The sequence below is a fragment of the Vicugna pacos genome, chromosome X (genome assembly GCF_048564905.1).
Source record: "Vicugna pacos chromosome X, VicPac4, whole genome shotgun sequence".
Taxonomy (NCBI): domain Eukaryota; kingdom Metazoa; phylum Chordata; class Mammalia; order Artiodactyla; family Camelidae; genus Vicugna; species Vicugna pacos.
In genome coordinates this window covers 102,051,177-102,069,395 of record NC_133023.1, presented here as the reverse complement: position 1 = coordinate 102,069,395, position 18,219 = coordinate 102,051,177, and the positions used below count along the sequence as shown (strand labels likewise).

General features: G+C 37.7%; 1 protein-coding gene across 1 annotated transcript; it reads right to left on the bottom strand.

Moving 5' to 3' along the window:
• Window positions 1–10,416: 10,416 nt before the first annotated feature.
• LOC116277849 (RNA polymerase II elongation factor ELL2-like) lies at window positions 10,417–18,098 on the bottom strand. The gene is made up of 2 exons (XM_072956562.1): window positions 18,009–18,098; window positions 10,417–12,768 (listed from the first exon to the last, which is right to left on the bottom strand). The coding sequence occupies exons 1-2, from the start codon at window positions 18,014–18,016 to the stop codon at window positions 10,866–10,868; spliced, it is 1,911 nt and encodes a 636-aa protein (XP_072812663.1). The 5' UTR covers window positions 18,017–18,098; the 3' UTR covers window positions 10,417–10,865.
• Window positions 18,099–18,219: the final 121 nt, after the last annotated feature.

The window sequence follows — 18,219 nt, the reverse complement described above, 5'->3', positions numbered from 1 at the left end:
CGATTTTGTCCAGGAGAGAGTTGTAATCTCCAATGATGTGGTAAGTCATTTAGAAATAATTTGAGTAGCTGTGGAACCAAAGGGGCTGTCACTGAAAGAGACCAGGCAATAGTTTCAGGAAAAGGTTTAATAGAAAACATGTCAGTTGGTGAACATCTATTGTCCTTTGTTATAAATAATATCTCTTTATGCTAATAACATGGTTCTAAATAAATACACACAACCGTGGCAAGGAAAATGGTAAAGATGAGTATACTTGACTGACCTTCCAATAAAATTTCTCTTTCTCCCAGAAATCGCAGCTATTCTTGGCAGGAAGCTCTTAAATTGTTAGATTATCAGAAGGAGAAAGGAGAAGCAGTCCTTATAAGAGATGCACGCTTAGTCTGATGATGCAGCCTTTAAATAAATACTTTACCTGCACAACATCTGTTTGGTTTATCTGATTTTCTGTTTTAATTGCCTTCAATTCTCATAAAAATACCATAAAGTTGTCATGCTTAAGCAGAAAGGAAACACAAGTAATTGTTTCTTATAACAAGCCTCCCCCACATAACCTCTATCTAGTACCAGCGACAGAGCCAGAGACAGCAGGTGAACTGACTCAGGAAAGGGTTGTCAACACATAGATATAAGAATGTCCCATGGCAATATTTGAGACATCCTAACACTAAAACAAAATTATTGTGTATCTGAAACCCAAATTGAACAGGCCACCCTATTTTCTTTTTTGTTTGTTGTTGTTGCTGCTACTCTGGCTTTTGTTTTGTTTTATTTTGCTTTTTGGCTAAATCTGCCAACCTTAACTTGGAAACTTTAGTTCTATTCTAGTGTTGGCTCTGTTGCTTATTAATACTGTGATCTTGGTTCAATTACTTAGCCTTGGATTTTCAAATTCTTGAGCCAAAGTTATGATTCCCAGTTTCCATTTTTGTATTTCTACTTTGAGGAAAATCTCCACATTTAATAAATCACTTCCAGTTCACTCATGGATGACTGCTAAACAATCAATTGATTCTCTGAAAAAATGTTACAGTTTGGTAACTGAGAATAAAGATAATCATCGTGGCTTCAGTTATTTAGAGGAGGATGCTAGTATCAGATGAATAGTCAACATTCTGTCTTTGTAATGACCTTGAAAATGGCAAACTGCCCCCTCAAACTCTCTATATAGTATTTTAATTATATTCCCTTCATCTCTGCCTAAATCTCCTTGCTTTGAATGTCATATTATCAGACTAATCTACTCCCTGTCGCAACCATTTACAGACTTCAGTGTCACTCTCCATCATTTCCTAGAGATTTTATCTCTTGGCTGTCACTCTCTCCAATACGACTCCAGCCATTATAATTGGTAATTTCATTATCCACATGGATGATGTTTCAAACACCCTGAAATCCACATCTTTGACTTCCTCTCCCCAAATGTTCTTATCTTCCACCCTTTCTCATCTCCTTACTTCTATGGGCATACCCAAGACCCTGTGAGAACTAAAGATGTAACCACTCCATAATTTCGATTTCAAACATCTTATTCTGTCTACCATATCCTATATGTGTGGTTCATTTCTTCCAGTACCGGTACCTCAACTCTAATCATGCCCTACCAAGGCCCGTTATCCTTGGCAACTTCTCGCTATGCCTTTCCCCCTCAGGTCCTCATTCCCCTCTAGTTTAAATTTCAGAAGTATGTTAGACATTACAATTATTTATTAATATTGGATTTTCTTCCATTTCTGGAAACCTAGAAAGATTATCATTCTAAACCTCTCAAAATTAGGCAAGGCCCTTAATGCTGTTAGGCAATTTTTTTTTCGTATGAAAATTTATTACTATCATTCTTTCACCATCAAAACTTGGTCTTTCCTTCCTGCCTTTGTATAAGGCCAAAGGAGAGACATTGGCTATTTTGACAACCTTAAAGTGGACTCCAGCAGTGACCAAATCCAGCAACAAGAATTTCATCATTTTCCTCAAAAAATTCAAATAACTATCAAAGGCTGTGATTTTTAGGCAATTTTAAGATATTTCTGTAATTCACCCCTTCCTCTACTGTTAGTGAAACTTACTGTACATTATCCTTGTACTTCAAATACCTAACACTTCCTTCTCAACTTTTACTCAGCTGATGGCATTGCTTGAAAAAAAATAAAGGAGAAGGGATAGGGAGAGAGACAGACAGATGAGTGCAGGAAAGAACCTCACAAGTTATAACAACCTACATCATATACCATCCCATAAATGTGCACATACGCTCTGCCTTTCTTCCTGTTAATACTGGCACATTGTGATCCACTCTAAGATCATCTCCTCCACTTTTACCTAAGACCCTAACTCAGGAAAAGAACATAACTCTTTCAATTCTCCCCCCTCTTTCCAGAATCATAATTTTCTTCTCTGTTGGATTTTTCCCATCAGAATACAGACAAGCTATCATTTTTCCTATCATCTTCAACACTTCTGACCCTACATCCCCTTGTAGCTACAGCTCTTCCTCTCTGCAAAGCTCCTTAATGACTTGCCTGCACTCGAGGTCTGCAATTCCTCTCCTCGCATACTTTCTTAGAACTGTTCCTTCAACCAGACCTACAGCACCCTCCCCTTCATGACACCCAAACCATACTGGTCAACGTAACAAATAACCTCCATGGATTTTAACCCAGTCATTGCCTCACTCCTCATCTAATTTGCCCTCTCAGCAGCATTTGACATACTTGATCAACTCCCTGTGCATCGTCTCTTTACTTTGCTTCCATGACCTCACGCTATCCCAGCATTCATTCTATGGCACTGGCCATTTCTCCTCAGCCTCCTTAGCCAATTCCTCAGGATCTCACTAAACTTCCAAGGGTGCAAGTACCTCAGGGCTCATGCCTTGAATGTTCCCTCCCACTTATTTATTGATCCTGTCTCTTCTTATAGGTTTAAATGTAACTACACACAGATAACTCCAAAACACCTGTCTCCATCCTAGACCTCTCCTCTAAAGTCAAAACTCATATACAATCTTGGATAAATAATGGCATCTCAAATATAACCGGTACAAAATCATGCTCGTTATCTTGCCCTCAGGTCTGTCTGTTTCTCACACAGGTTTCACCATCTCAGCTCCATCCTTCCCATTTCTCAGGCCCCAAACTTGGAGCTATTATTAACTCTCACATCCCACATCCAATTCGTCAGGAAAAGTATATTTGCTATACATTCGAAATGTCCAGAATTTAATTGTTTACCCCACTTCTTCCACCAACTCTGTCTTCAATCTAGCCATCACTATTTTTCATCTGGATTATTTTGGTACCATCCTAACTTCTGTCCCTTCTTTGATTCTTGTCCCTTATAGCATATTCTAAAGACAGCAGCCAGAGTAATGCTTCTAAAACTAAGTTGACCTATACCATTCCTCCACATAAAACCATCCAGTGTCCCTTCATCTCACTCACAAAGACCAGTCTTTACAATGTATAAGGCCTTATGTGATCTAGATGTATTGTCTCTTCCACAACTCAAATGCTTACTCACTTTGTTGCAGAAACACTAGTTCCTGATGTCATTCAAGCATTTCAGAAACTTATTTCTCTTTTGTGGCTATTGCATTGCCCTTCCTTATGTCTGAGAATGCTATTCCTCCAGGTAGCTGCATGACATAGGCGCTTGGCTCCTTGAAGTCTTGTTCAAATGCCAACTTCTCAGTGAGGTTTTCCTTGGCCACCCTATTTACAATTTGATGGGGACTGGCACTCCCTATCCTTCTCTACCTCACTTCAGTTCTCTCCATAGAACCTTGTATTTATCATACAAGAATAATACATTGTGGATAAGTTAGAAAGAATAGACAGAAGAAAAAAAACTTCAAAGAGAAGCCATTATCCTCACCACCAAGACATAACCTTACCACCCAATATTGCCTTCAGTCTATGAAATTGATTATATCATAAACACTTTATTAATACTGACTTTTTGTGTTAATATATAATAAAAAATCTTTCCATTTGAATAAATATTAATTTATTACATCATTCAGTCCTCTTAAATTGTGGTAGATTATGTTTCAGCATATAATTGCCCTACACAGTGTCCTAGCTTCATCCCCTGGATACACAGGTCATCTGTCAAACTTTAAAAAGGTTGAAATATAAATATCATTTGAATATAAATATATAGAATATGATATACATGATATATAATACAAACATAAATAAAATAAATTGAATATAAATATGATTAGACCATTTGCATGCACCTTATGAAGCTATTCAACTGTTAATACAGGTGAAATTGATGACTTGAAGGTATTCGTGAAGTGGGTATTGAATCTGACTTCTGCATACTGAAATGACCGTTTGTTGCAATGCCTCATTTTTTCAGTCATACACTGCTGAATATATTCATCATTAATGAGACACACACTACTTCTTAGCAGTTATAAATAATCAGGGGTCTTTTCAATAAATCATTCATGTTTATCAACTTGGCCTTTTTCTATTTATGCATTTTCATTATTCTAGTGTTGGACAATATGACACAGAAATGTGATGAACCAAACTCCAGAGAAGGTTCTCTCTTGGCAAGCTAATGGTGCTAGCTTGATAACTACCCTCACTCCAAGTACCAACTCAGGTGTAAGGTAGTGTGACTGAGTAAGAGTAACATCAGAGTAGGAGTCAGGAGGGCTAGACTCTTGCCACAATCCTGCTGTGTGACTTAGGCCAGTGGTTCTCAATTCGAGCCTATTTTGTCCCCTTGGGGACATATGGCAATATCTGGAGACATTTTTCACGATCATGACTGGGGTTTTGCTACTGGGATCTGATGGAGAGAGTCCAGAGAGGCTGCTCAACATCCCACAATGTGCAGGACACACCTACTCCCATGTCGAGGAATTATCCAGCTCAAGATGTCAATAGTGCTGTGATTAAGAAACCCTAAATTAAGCAGATCACTTTATTTCTCTAGGTGTTGATTTCCTCACCTGTAAAAAAATTTTCATCATGTCTCAAAGACTCTCCACCAATAAGCTCAATATAATGAATTCCCCTGTGGAAGAGTACCAAGACGTTCAAGACAGTTCGAAATGGCTTAGAAAGAGCATTTATTTTCAAAACTATTTCAGAAGAATCTGAGACAGAGACAGGGTACATGACTTGCTTGAGAAAATCTGGCAAAGGAATAGAATACTGGTCTCTGGGGTTCCCAGTTAACTGGACTGTCAACCTCATCACACAGCTTCCGAGAGACAAAGTGACATTGTAAGAAATGCCTGGCTGGAAATATTTGCTGAAGTTTTGGTCACAAACTACAGCAAAATCTTTAAAAAAAATTTTTTTATCTGTATAGGTTGCTTGAAGTTTTTCTTCTCATTTTGGGGTTGCCTTCAGAGACCTCAGGCACTTGACTTCATCAAACAGTCCATTTGATTTTCTTCTGTGTTGCTAATTCAAGTGTTTCTCTGTAAACCCCAAGCCACAGTACTATTAAATAATTGATTGCATAGATCTACCTTTTGAGTTTTACAGATCAATATCAAAATTTTTATGTCCCATGGAGATCTCTTAAGGAAAATGATAACACTGTGTAGCATATTTTATTCATCTAGTACTGACTTGATTAATTTCTCATTAGGGAATTAACCATATATACAGGAGCCTATAAATTGTAATCATTTTAAAAGTACCTCAAGAAAAATAAGTCCAAATACACTGCCTCTTTCCACTATACTAGCAGAAGCCCAGTGAAGATACAGTTTGCACTGCTTAGATGTTCAAAATGTTTGTACTGTTTATATGCGCTTTTGTTGTGAGAAGCAGATGAGAAGTTTTCAGAAGTCTATCGTATCCAGGTAACCAACCTTCTCTGATGGCTTCACAGGAAGCATAGGTTACTAATTACCATCTCTATATTGGAGCTGAATTTCCCTTATTGAAAGTCTCTTTTTATTTGACAAAAAAAAGTGTCACTGAAACAGGTAGGTGAGACTATCACTATTTCTCCTCTTTTATTTTTAGGCTGAGGTTAATTTGAGATGTGAAAAGCAAAGGCAAAGACATACTTTTCTGGTTCAACCCCTTTAATGAATGAGGAAAGCCAATTCTGTATCAAGTAAGTGCCCAATTAGACAAATGGCAGACAAGGACATGGATCTGAGAAGGGTGATTTTAAGTCAGGTTTTGATATCTCATCTTCTTGAGAGGAGGACAGACATTCCACTGAAGGGAGAGCTTGTTGGGCTAACAAAGATGTCACTCTACACCTCAGCTATACCTGGGAAAGACTCATGTTTGCTTAAAGAGAAAAAAAATTCATTGTGTTTATGATCAAAGATTATGCCAAATGAAATTAAGAAGTAATTTACTTCTAAAGTGTAATGCTGTATTTTGCACAGAAGTGTCAGCTTAGACTAAAAAGAGCTTACATACTGATTGCTCAAATGCTTTAAAGTCTTGCAAAGCATATGAGAAGCAGTATGTTTGACCAACATTATAAATACCTCATTTTAAAGGACAAGAAATTAAAATGAAAGTGGGAAATATGTGATTAGCAATTCACAGAGTATACTAGGTGCATTTCCTGCTAATATCTTAAAATTATTTTCTGGGAATTAGATACTTGACAATGCTTTTTCATTTCACACTCTGGCTTCAACACTTTCGAAATATTACTTCATTCCAAGAATATAACACCAGCAACAACAACAAAAACAGTCCGTATTGGTGACAGTAAAAACTATAGTGATGATAGTGCCAACATTTATGAACAATTTCTTAATCAAAAGAATGAAGTGAAAGTTTGATGAAACATATAAACAGAGCAGATTCATCATTCACGTAAATTGATTATCTTTATATAAAATAAAACCAGCACACACATTCTAGACATCAAATAAATTCCACTTTGGCTGTCCAAATCATCTACTCTGAGAAACATTTCTTAATCCACCAAGAGAAAAATGAAAAGTTGAATATCCCATGTGTTTATACCCTTCAGATGGAGGTGATCATGTCACAAAACATTCCAAGTTCTTACTAACTAAGGATCTAATCCACCTAAGAATAGTCACTTATCATCAACTAAAGTACTGAAAATTTCATGTGCAATTCACATATTTCATACCTTTTTAATGAAGTAAATACATTGAGAGTCTCTGGAACTAAAATCAGTGTATGATTTTTTTTTCCAAGTTATAAGCCGTAACTGTAGTTGATGTTTAAATGTATGATTTTGATTTGTGTTGGGGAAGCATCAGGGATTCTAATAAGAGTTGGCCAGAATCTCCATAGTTCTGCATCTTCATGCTGCAATGTGGGGAACTGAACTTAAGCATCTTGAGTTCTCTGTTTCATTTGAAACTGGATTACCTTCTTGCCTGGATCTTAACCACTGATGTTTTCATTCTCCTCTGGCCATTCTCTGGCTTCTGTTCCTTTTCTTATTCCCTAAATGTAGGTGCCTTTCCCAGGACAGGACAAGTCATTGACTTTTTTCTCTATATTGTGTTCCTTAGCAATTATTTTCTCTTATCTCATAGCTTTAACTACCATTACTAGCAATGGTATATCCCTCATGCCACCTCACACGGATAATCCATCTATCCTAGCTCTTCCGTCTAATGTGGTCACCACTACATCGTCAGATCAACATATCCCTGATAAATGTCTCAGAGGACCTGAGAAAACTCGGCAAAAGAAAACAGAATGCTGGTTTCCTGAGTCACCAATCAACTGGACGGTCAACATTATCATATGGCTTCTAAGAGGTGATGTGACACTTTAAGAAAATGCCTGGCTGGCATGCTTTGCTAATGTTTTGGTCATGGACTAGAACAAGATCTGTTTGTCTTATTTTATCTGGATAGCCTAGGGGAAACTTTCTTCCACAAATTTATATCGACTTCAGTAACCTCATGCACCTGAATTCATCAAATAGTCCACTTGGTATCTTTTCCAGGTTGCTAACTCAAGTGTTTTTCTATGAATCCCAAGCCATAGTAAATAGTCCTAGTTCTGCAGGTAACTTTGAAGATAATCGTGCTGCCCACCAATTCATAATACATACATACCCATTTTTGTTGTCCACATCTAACAGAGAGAAGTAATCATACATAACAAGATCAGCTCTCTTTCACTGAGCACTTACCTTGCACTAGGCACAATCAGTCTAGGAGGTGAGTATTATTACTTCCAGGAAAACCAGTCTCCAGTGTTATCATGCGACTTCTCCAAAGTCACACAGAAAGTGGCAGAGTCAGGATTCAACTCCAGCTATGTACGCAAAACCTAGTCTCCTGCCACGATCCAATAGAAGGCAAAGAGTCTTTGTTGTGAACTGTTTTGATTCTTTGCTCATTTAGAATCTCGCTCAGTAGCCTATCTGCTTGGACTTCCTTGGGTAGACGTTTTAAATTAGACAGACCTGGGTTTGAACCTCAGGTCTTAGTACCTAGCCCCATAAATTTGGACAAAATATTACAACTCTGCAAACCATAAATTTTTCCTCTGTAAATTGACATAATAATACCTACCTCACGGCCTTGGGATGAGAATTAGATCTGAATATTATGATAAATAACTGAGCATAGTGCCTGGAATATGCTGCATGAACAACTCTTATGATGATAGTTCTCCACCCTTGTCCCCCAGAATCATCAGCTCCCCCTTTGTCACTGCAGCCTACTCAATTATTTCTTTACTTACTCTATGAAGTCTCCCCGAAGGGAGGAACTGCGTTATTAACTAGTTTTCTGGCACTCAGTACATTTTGATATAATTTCCCCCCCGGGGAGCTGGCATTGGACACTTTGGACATGAAGACTCTACCTTTATTTGTTCGGAATTTCAGGCTATATCCACCACTTGAAGCAATTGCTGGCTTCTCAGTCTTTTAGCTAATGGAACTTTGTGGTGTTAAACGCTGATGCCTCCGACCAGTCCCTCCTGGCAGGATTCTCCTGACCAGTGATTGTCCCTGAAACACACAATGTGCTCCCCGTAAGGGAGCAGCTATGGAACGTGAGAAGTAAGCAGAGACTGAAAGAGGTCAGGTGGTCCTGGGTATAGCATCTTAACCTGAATTTAAAAAGCTTGAATGAGATCAAGCTAAAATCTCATCTTGGAAAAAGAAGGTCAAAGCATATAATGTGTCAAGCAAAATAAGCCACCTTGCCCTTTCAGAAACAGCATAGAGTTTTTATTAAGCACATCAGATAATTTTTTAAGGTCATTTCTAGGGAATATAAATATAAACGCTAATAAATGAACATGTGGCCCAGGTGAATTCATATGACTTTTCGATGAGTAAAAGTAATTCAGTCAGTAAAAGAAGTATTATTTTATTCTAAAAGTGAGGGTGATTTTAATCAATCATATGCTAATAAAGAATTCAGTGCTATTGCTATACACTGATTTAAAGAACATTAAATAAAAAAGTGTTTCCAATGGAAAATTCATGTAAACCTAAATAAATATTGATCATACAGAAACAATAATAAATTCCTAGGGAGTCGGTAAAATATAGAAAATGAATATAAGAACACAGATGATGGAAAAGGGTAAATGTGTAAAAGAATGTTCACAGCAACATTGTCTGTAATAAGAAAAAAATGAGAAACAACTCAATCTCTAATAACAAGAGAACGGGCAACTAAATTAGGCTGAGGTCATATGATGACCCAACATATAACTGAAAAAAATCAATAAGATACAGATTTACACATCAGCAAAAATAAATCCTAGAAGCGTAAGGTTGGCTGAAAAAACAAGATGACAATTACACACGGTGTGACATCATTTTCATAAAAATTAAAAAAGTGAATCACAGTATAATTGACTGTACTTCAATTTAAAAAAGTGAACCATACACTGTTTAAGGATGCTTATAAATATAGTAGTAGTATTTACAAAGAAAAGCAAAGGAAAGATAAAAGTCAATTTGGGGACGTGTTTACCACTTTCGGGGAGGCAGGGGCACAGGATGGATGAGAAGAGAACAGAGGCAGCTTCTTAAGTTGGCTTTTTAAGTTCTTAAGTGTTCATTTTACTTTTAGGCTTCCTATTGCACATAACTGTCACTCTTTGCTATGTACCAACTTTCTTTTGGATGGTGGAGACAAATATTTATGAAAGACAATACTCACATTTTGGAAAACATTTAAACACTTAGATTTGTAAACATAATATTACCTGTTTCAAATGACAGTACTTTGAAGAGAGAACATAATTTGAACTGTTACTTCAAAACCTGTTCATGTTTGACCATTTAACTTCTGTTCCCTAAGATAAAAACAAGTCTCAAGCAATGTCAACAAATAAACTTAATGAAAAGAAAATGTGTACTACTTGAAGACTCATAATGTTTTGTACAAATTTCTAAACGTCTATGTTTTAAGGCAGAATTTGAATAAATGCTAAAAAAGAGGCTATGTTTACTCATTACATGCTTTTATTTTTTAAATGTGCACAATTTTGATTCAAAGATGCTGGATCCCCAATATTTTTTAAGAAGAGGATGAAAACAAATTTTGGAGGTAAAAAGGAACAGATGGAATAGCTTCAAAAGTACAGAAAAGCAGGGTAAAATAAAAGAAAAAGGAAATAATGATAAATAAAAATAAACTTAAAAACAAAAACAAACATAAATCAACATAGAATAAAAAGAAAAAACATAAATCAACATAAAAGAGAAATAAGTAAAAATAAACATAAAAACAAAAAGTTAAAATAAACATAAAAATAAAAAGAAAGAAAAATTAAAATTAAATAGTAACCCTGCATGTTTCAACAATGAAGTTTCATCCTTTTAGAATCTTAAAGCAAGTAATTTGGAATTTTTGATAAATAAGCTTCTATTTATCAAATACAGGATCCCTGGTACTAGCACTGCTCTAGTGCTAACTCTATTTGCTGCTCATCATAATTATTTATCAACTTTTTAATGTGAGACAGCTTTTTGTAAAGATAATGGCATCTTTTTTTCTCTGCACAGTAAGTGGGATTAACCTGTTTCATCTTCTGATATTCCAGTGAGATTTTTTTATTAATAGCCTGATATTCCTTTGAGTCTGGAGAAAGGTACTTCCTTTTTGAATTTAGGGAAATATATGTCTTAGATAAAGTCATTATCTTGGTATACAGGGCCTTGTATTCATCATATTCTACTCGAAATATCTGCTCATAGCGCTGACGTTGCTCAGAGGAGACTATGGTGACGTAGTCAGTCAGGTAATCCGGAAAGTCAGACGTTGAGCAGGTGTTGTCAGAGGCAGTGCCAACGTTTTGAACTTCTTCACTTGAATTCAGGTTTTCACCTTCACCTTGTCCTTCGCGATCTGTCTTCAGTTTCTGTGTAATCTTAATAGTGTACTCCTGGTTCTTTACTTTATGTTCCGTAATTTTACACCTGAACTGCCCATCAGACAAAAGATCTTTCGAACACTTCATTTGAATTGAAATAGAGGCTATCTTTTCAAAAGTGTATTCACCCTCTTGGCCCTCAGGGGTCGTACTGTTTTGACTAAAACTGTCAACATCTGAATCTTGAGCCTCGGGTCCTTCTGTAGAGCTGCAGAAGCTGCAGCTGGAACTTACAGGCTGAGGAGGACTCCAAGTGGGAAGGTAGGCTGTGGGCGATGGTTGCATGATGTGATCGGGGGCAGCTTCCAAGGGTGGTGAGTGACCCGCAGCAGAGCTGTTACTGGTGTCACTCAAATGACCGCTTGACGTTGTCTGTACTGTAGTTGTCACGTGAGATATTCTAACTTTTCTTTTCTTTGAACAATCAATAACAGCTGAATCGAGAAGCTGTTCCTCAGAAGGAGACAACGTTTCATCTCTACTGGAAGCTAGAGAAGCTTCTGGGGGGTTGGTGCCAGTAGCATTCTGAAATGGACATAGTTTTCTGGAAAGCACCAAGTCCAATGTCTGCCTATCTAGTTCATTGTATCCAGGCCAGTCTCTTTGGAGCTCTTTAAAAGCATAATCCTTTAAAGTATATGAAAGAGTACGAGGATTCAGACTGGCTACCTGCTGCAGAATTTTTCCAAGGGAGTTCTTGTCACTTTTGGGGATGCCATCTTTCTGAAGTCGAACAAAGAGTTCAGGTTTCTTGTAGTCCCTCAGCGCCAGTAAGTGAATTACCCTGTCCCTTAATGGCCGCATGTGGACCCTGTTGGCCACGCGTGATTTTCTAACTGTATATGCAGGGTTAATGGGAGCTGTTCTTTTTCTCTCAGGTACTGGATCTGGATTGGCTTGAGGCGCTTTCCGAACTGGCCTTCTTTTCTGTGTATCTGGTCTTCTAAATCTCCTCCCTCTGTTGCAGGGTTCCTCCTCTCCCTGGGTCTTTCTTGTTTGCGACGTCTGGTAAGAGTCGGTTGTTTTACACTCCGTCATTTCATCTTGCACCAAGTGCCAGCCACTGGGCTGTGAGGTACTACAGCTTGAGACTGTTGGTTGGGTATGATCTTGATAATTGTCTTCATGCACATTTGACAACTGATAGTCAAAGTTGTATATATCAGTGGGTGAATTGTCTGGGGGGATTATGAGAAGCCCTTGGTGTCCTTGGAATTGAAAAGCAGCTTGAGGGGCTACTGTGTTCTCATGGTTCCCAGAAGAGTCAATTGGCTGAATGGCTGGGCTGGTAAGCTGCCTGGGCAGCACAGAGACATTGCCCTGCCTTGGCTCTATGCTGGCTGTCTCCTCCATGACTGCGTCTCCATCCTGGTGTACCACTGCCCTCACTGCTCTGCCTCCATAAACTGACATATAGTCGTGTCTGCAAAGGTCAAAGTTTAAATAGTAAAACACTTTCCTTGGTGAAAATTGAATCTCTTATTGCTATTGTTTATAAAACTATAATTATGAAAGTTTTTTCCCCCAGTGTAACAAAGGCAAGACGTGTCTCTGGTTGAGATAGAACTTGGGGAGGTAGAGTTGGTTGTAAAGATAATCACTTCCCAATGTTCTTCCTTTCACAGTTTTACTTTCTCTTCAGGAGGAAGTTAACCCTAAGTCAAGAGTGCTAAATCTTTCTCTGAGCCCAGTGCATGACCTCCTCCCACTAAATCCAACATCAAGTAGAGGTACTTATGGGGAGATTAACAGGTGCCTCGAGCTTATGGAAACTAGAGGGGAAGGAGTCCACAGAGCATAATTAGCATTAACTTTGCCCTATATTTACTCTGGCTTGCAAGTGGGCTGTCAAGTCCTTCTTGGCATTGGAGCCTGGCCTATCATTAAGGGATCTCATTTAATAGCTGAACACATTATTGTGTTTTAATAGTGGGTAAAAGCCAACATTTTAGAGGTGCTCATTTCTCTTTCCAACTTTCTAACCAGCACCAATGAGTGGGAGGCATTTTCATCTCCTGAGCTTACCACTGATGTCCACTATTGTGCTTCTCTGCACCCCCCCCCCCCCGCTTAGGAGGGTCCTCAGCAAATCACAGGATTAGCCAGGTAAAATTGCCCATACTGAAAGAAATCTTGTACTTAGGCATGCTAGACATGTACATTCAATCATAGAATAAACACAGATTATCAGAAATTCCAAGCAGTTCCAACTAGTTTCACCCCAAAAGATAAAAGGCTCAATTCTCTCTCCTTACCCTCTTCACACTCCCAGTCCATCTTATTCTCAGATTTCCCAGCCTTTACTCATGGCAGCACTTTCTACCTCATCACACAACTAGAAAACCTCAGCATCATCTTCCACTAGTCCTTCAAACATACTTGTCATTAATTCTCCTCCAAAACAACTAGTCAGCCACCACATATGTCATTCATCCACTAGACAGTTACCGAATACTGATCACGTGCCAGAAAGTATTCTAGGTGCTTGGGAATACTGCAACGAACAAAATAGAAACAAACAAAAATCCTCAGTCTCATAATGCCAACACTCTTGTCAAGTTTTTCTACCAAAAATTTCAACCCCCTCACCATTCCTCTCCCATACTACAGTCTTTGTCCTAATTTAGGCCCAAAGTATCTTAGCCAATGTTACATGCTCTCTTCCTAGCTTGATTTCTTGCCTCCAGTCTTTTCTTCTTCTATATCATTTTCTAAACTGACAGCAATGACTCCGATCAACTTTACTTTAAAACAAGTGATAGTTCCCATTACTTCAAGAATAAAATTAATGAAAATGTGCTCAACACTACTAATCATCAGGGACATGCAAATCAAAACCACAATAAGCTATCGCTTCACACCTGTTAGAATGCCTAGCCTCTGAAAGACAAGAGATAACAAATGTTGGTGAGGAAGTGTAGAGAAAGGAACACTCAGGCACTGTTGGTGGGAATGTAAATTGGTGCAGCCTCAGTGGAAAACAGTATGGAGGTTCCTTAATCAATTAAAAATAGAACTACCATATGATACAGAAATCCCACTTCTGGGCATTTACCCAAAGGAAATGAAAATGGGATCTCAGAGAGATATCTCTACTCTCATGTTCATTGCAGCATCATTCACAATAGTGAAGACTTGCAAACAACCTAAGTGTCCATCAATGAATGAATGGATAAAGAAGATGTGGGGTGTATATGTGTGTGTGTGTGTGTGTGTGTGTGTGTATATATATATATATATATATATATATTACATTATATATTACATTACATTACATATACAGCACATTACATTACAATATATATATATATATATATATATATATATATATACATACATATATATATATTACAATATTGTCCAGCCATGAGAAAGGACATTCTGCTATTTGTGACAAGATGGATGGACCTAGAAGACATTATGCTTGTTGACATAAGTCAGAGAAAGACAAATACTGTATGGTATCACTTATATGTCAAATCTAAAAAAGCCAAATTCATAGAAACAGAGACTAGAATGGTGGTTACCAGGGGCTGGTGGGTAGGGGTAAAAAGGAAATACTGGTCAAAGGATACAAACTTCCAGTTGTAAGATGAATAAGTTCTCAGGATCTAATGTAAAGCATAGTGGTTATTGTTAATAATACTGTATTATGTGATTGAAAATTGCTAAGAGAGTAGATCTTAAGTGTTCTCACCACAAAAAAAGAAATGGTAACTAGGTGACATGATGCAGGTGTTAGTCAATGTTTTATGGTCCTAATTTTTTTAATATAAAAGTGTATCAAACCAATATGTTGTATATCATAAAGTTAGACAATGTTATATGTCAATTATATCTTAGTAAAGTTGAGAAAAAAGAGAAAAAAGTAATACCCTTTGGTGTGGCATACAAGACCCTTCTAACTCTGTTCCCAATTCTGTTCTAATTCTGTTCTCCTAAAGCGTGTGCTATGTGTCTAATTGCTGCATTGATCTATTTACTATTCTCTGAATATTCTCCCCAACTTTTTCCTATCTGCCTTTCACTTGAAATTTCTTCTGCCCTCTAATGCTCTTCCCCCAGATCTTTGCTTGCATTTCTCCTTTATTTACCGTCTTTGCACAACCACTCTGTCTGAAGTCGTGACCCATACACACACACACTCCAGTGATCTTTCTACTATCTTGTTCTGCTTTTCTTTATAGAACACTTACCTATTCAAAATTATATTACATATATTTGTTTAATATGGGTCACCCTCACCAGAATATGAGGTTAACGAGGGCTTGGGTTTTGTCAGTTTTTGGCATTGCTGTATTCCGAGTGCCTGGCACACATAGTAAGCACTCAATACGTATTTGGTGAGCAAATGAATGCATCGACTCTCTCTGCTTTTAAATCTCGCTCATATTGGGTTCAGCTAGTTAAATTTCTTCTCAACCTCAGAAGCTCAGCTCAAATGCCACACCATATGTAAGATCTTCCTCCATTCAAAAGTAATACTTCCCTTGGGGGGAGGGTATTGCTCAAGTGGTAGAGTGTGCGCTTAGCATGCACGGGGTCCTGGGTTCAATCCCCGGCACCTCCTCTAAAAGAATAAATAAATAAACCTAATTACCTCTCCCCCCAAAAAATATTTTTATAAAACCCTAATACTTCCCTTCATTATAATCTCAGAGCACTTTGTATTACCCCCATGAGAAACATCACCCACTGCATCATATATTATTTATGTGTCTGCCTCCTCCATTAGATTCTGACTCCATATCTGTGGCAACTACATGCTACTCAAATTTGCAAGACCCTTCTTTTTTGTCCCCGGGATCTCACTCTAGAAGTAGCAGGTACATAGCAGAAGGCGTTCTTTAAATATTTATTTAAAGAATGAATAATAGTACCTTTGCTTTTCTCCTGGCAAAGATATATTACTGTCGCTTCAAGGAGTTATATTGTCTGTTAATGACAGGGAGATGTTCTGTTCCTCTTTAAGATTTTTTTTTCACGTTCCTGTTAGCTGCACAGTACATTTGTATTTTAAAAAGTGAAATCACTGTTGCAGGGACAATGTAAAATACTTCCTCAAAAAACCAATGCACTGCTTGCTGAAGTACACTCAGCAATATAATGTTCTAAGGTATGCACAAATGCTTTGTTTCATTCTCCCTGGAGACCTCTAGTAGACACAGAAAGAAATAATATATCCTTTAGTATCTTTAACTCTGCAACCTTTGGGAGAATAAATAAAATATTTCTCGGCTAGGTCTATTCCCATTGGAAATAACAACAATAAAATATCCCTTAGGAAGAGCCTGGGAAGGGGGGCATACTGCGACAAATACAAAATGGGATTGACAGATGTAAAAGAAGACTTGAAAACATGAAGAAAGAGTTCATGATTTCTGAAAAGAAAATTGAATATTGTCACGATGCCAAATATTTCCAAATTACTACATGCAGTTAGTCCAATCACAATAAAAACTTGAGCAGGACTGTTTTCTTTAAACCTGTCAAAACTATTATAAAATTCAGCTCTAAGAAGAGCTAAAAGAATTTCACAAAGGAGACTAACAGCAGGGAGTTACCCTCACCTGATATTGTAACACAAAGCTACTGTAATTAACAGAGTGAGGAACTAGCCTGAGAACAGTGTGAAAATGAACAGATAGCTGAGCTGCAGAGCCCAGAACGTAACAGATGATTTAAAAAAAAAAAGCATCAGTAATCAATGTAGAAAGGGTAGATCATTGCATGAACACTGTTTAGACAAGTTGTCAACATTTTAGCAGAAATATCAAATTGGAATCTTCCTACATAACATTATAGAATGAATTCCAGATGTATCAGAGTTTAAAAAAAAGCAACCATAAGATAACAAATAACAGCAATAATCACAGAGAAAACAAACACGAACATAATTTATTGCATACACTGTCATTATCCTATTAAAGAGCACTCAAACTGTATGTCATCAAGCCCCCAAACTGGTATCAAAGTAAGGAAAGCTTGGGGAACAATACTAGATGTCTCTGTCTGGAAGCACACAGGAGAGTATCACAACTGCGGCCTGACCAGCAATGCTGAAGAGTCATTTGTCTGATGGGCTTTAAGAAAAAACTAATTGATCAAAGTATTGAATATTATCCTAACTTTCTTATTAAGTAGGTAGCAATAATAAATTCTATTCTAACAAAATTGAATTCCCCTTCTAAATTGTCTAGCTTACCATGTTATTACCATGAAATAGATGTTTAGTTCACAAGGCACTATGTGATTGGATGAGAATAACCAATAAAATGACTGCACACTGATGTATTTTGAAAGGTCACTGGTCAAGTGCTGTCCCATTTTGGCAAGCCGTTCATAATTCTACCTGGCTCTCCAGCAAATGCTGAAGCAGTTAAAATGACAAAACGCTATTCATCCATCTTATCATACTTTGATAATGCTTCACAACCTGCCTCTGACTACTGTGGTCACTCCACTCAAAATAATTAGGCCACCAAAGTCCAAATTCTGGACAATCCTCTGTGAGAGAGCAGGAGGCACAGGGAGCTGGGCCTGCTCATTTACACCAGGTATCCTCACTGGTTTTGTAGTAAAACAAAGTCAAAAACAGTTAGATCCAGTTATCAAACCTCTTGAAGTCTAGCTGAGTTTAGGTCTAATTCTATCATTTCTCACCTATCCATTGTTCATTGTCATCCTCCAAATGTCAAGCTCCAAGTGGTTCCACTGTCTTCTCCACCTGTCTTAACACTCCTCTGAACTGCCTTTGTTCTGTAACCATCCACATCCCTACCCTTCTAGAACTCTGACATCACAATTAGCCATCTCCTCTAACATTCCCCACCCCCAGTCTTAAAGTGAAACTCAGCTTTCTCCAAATATGCTA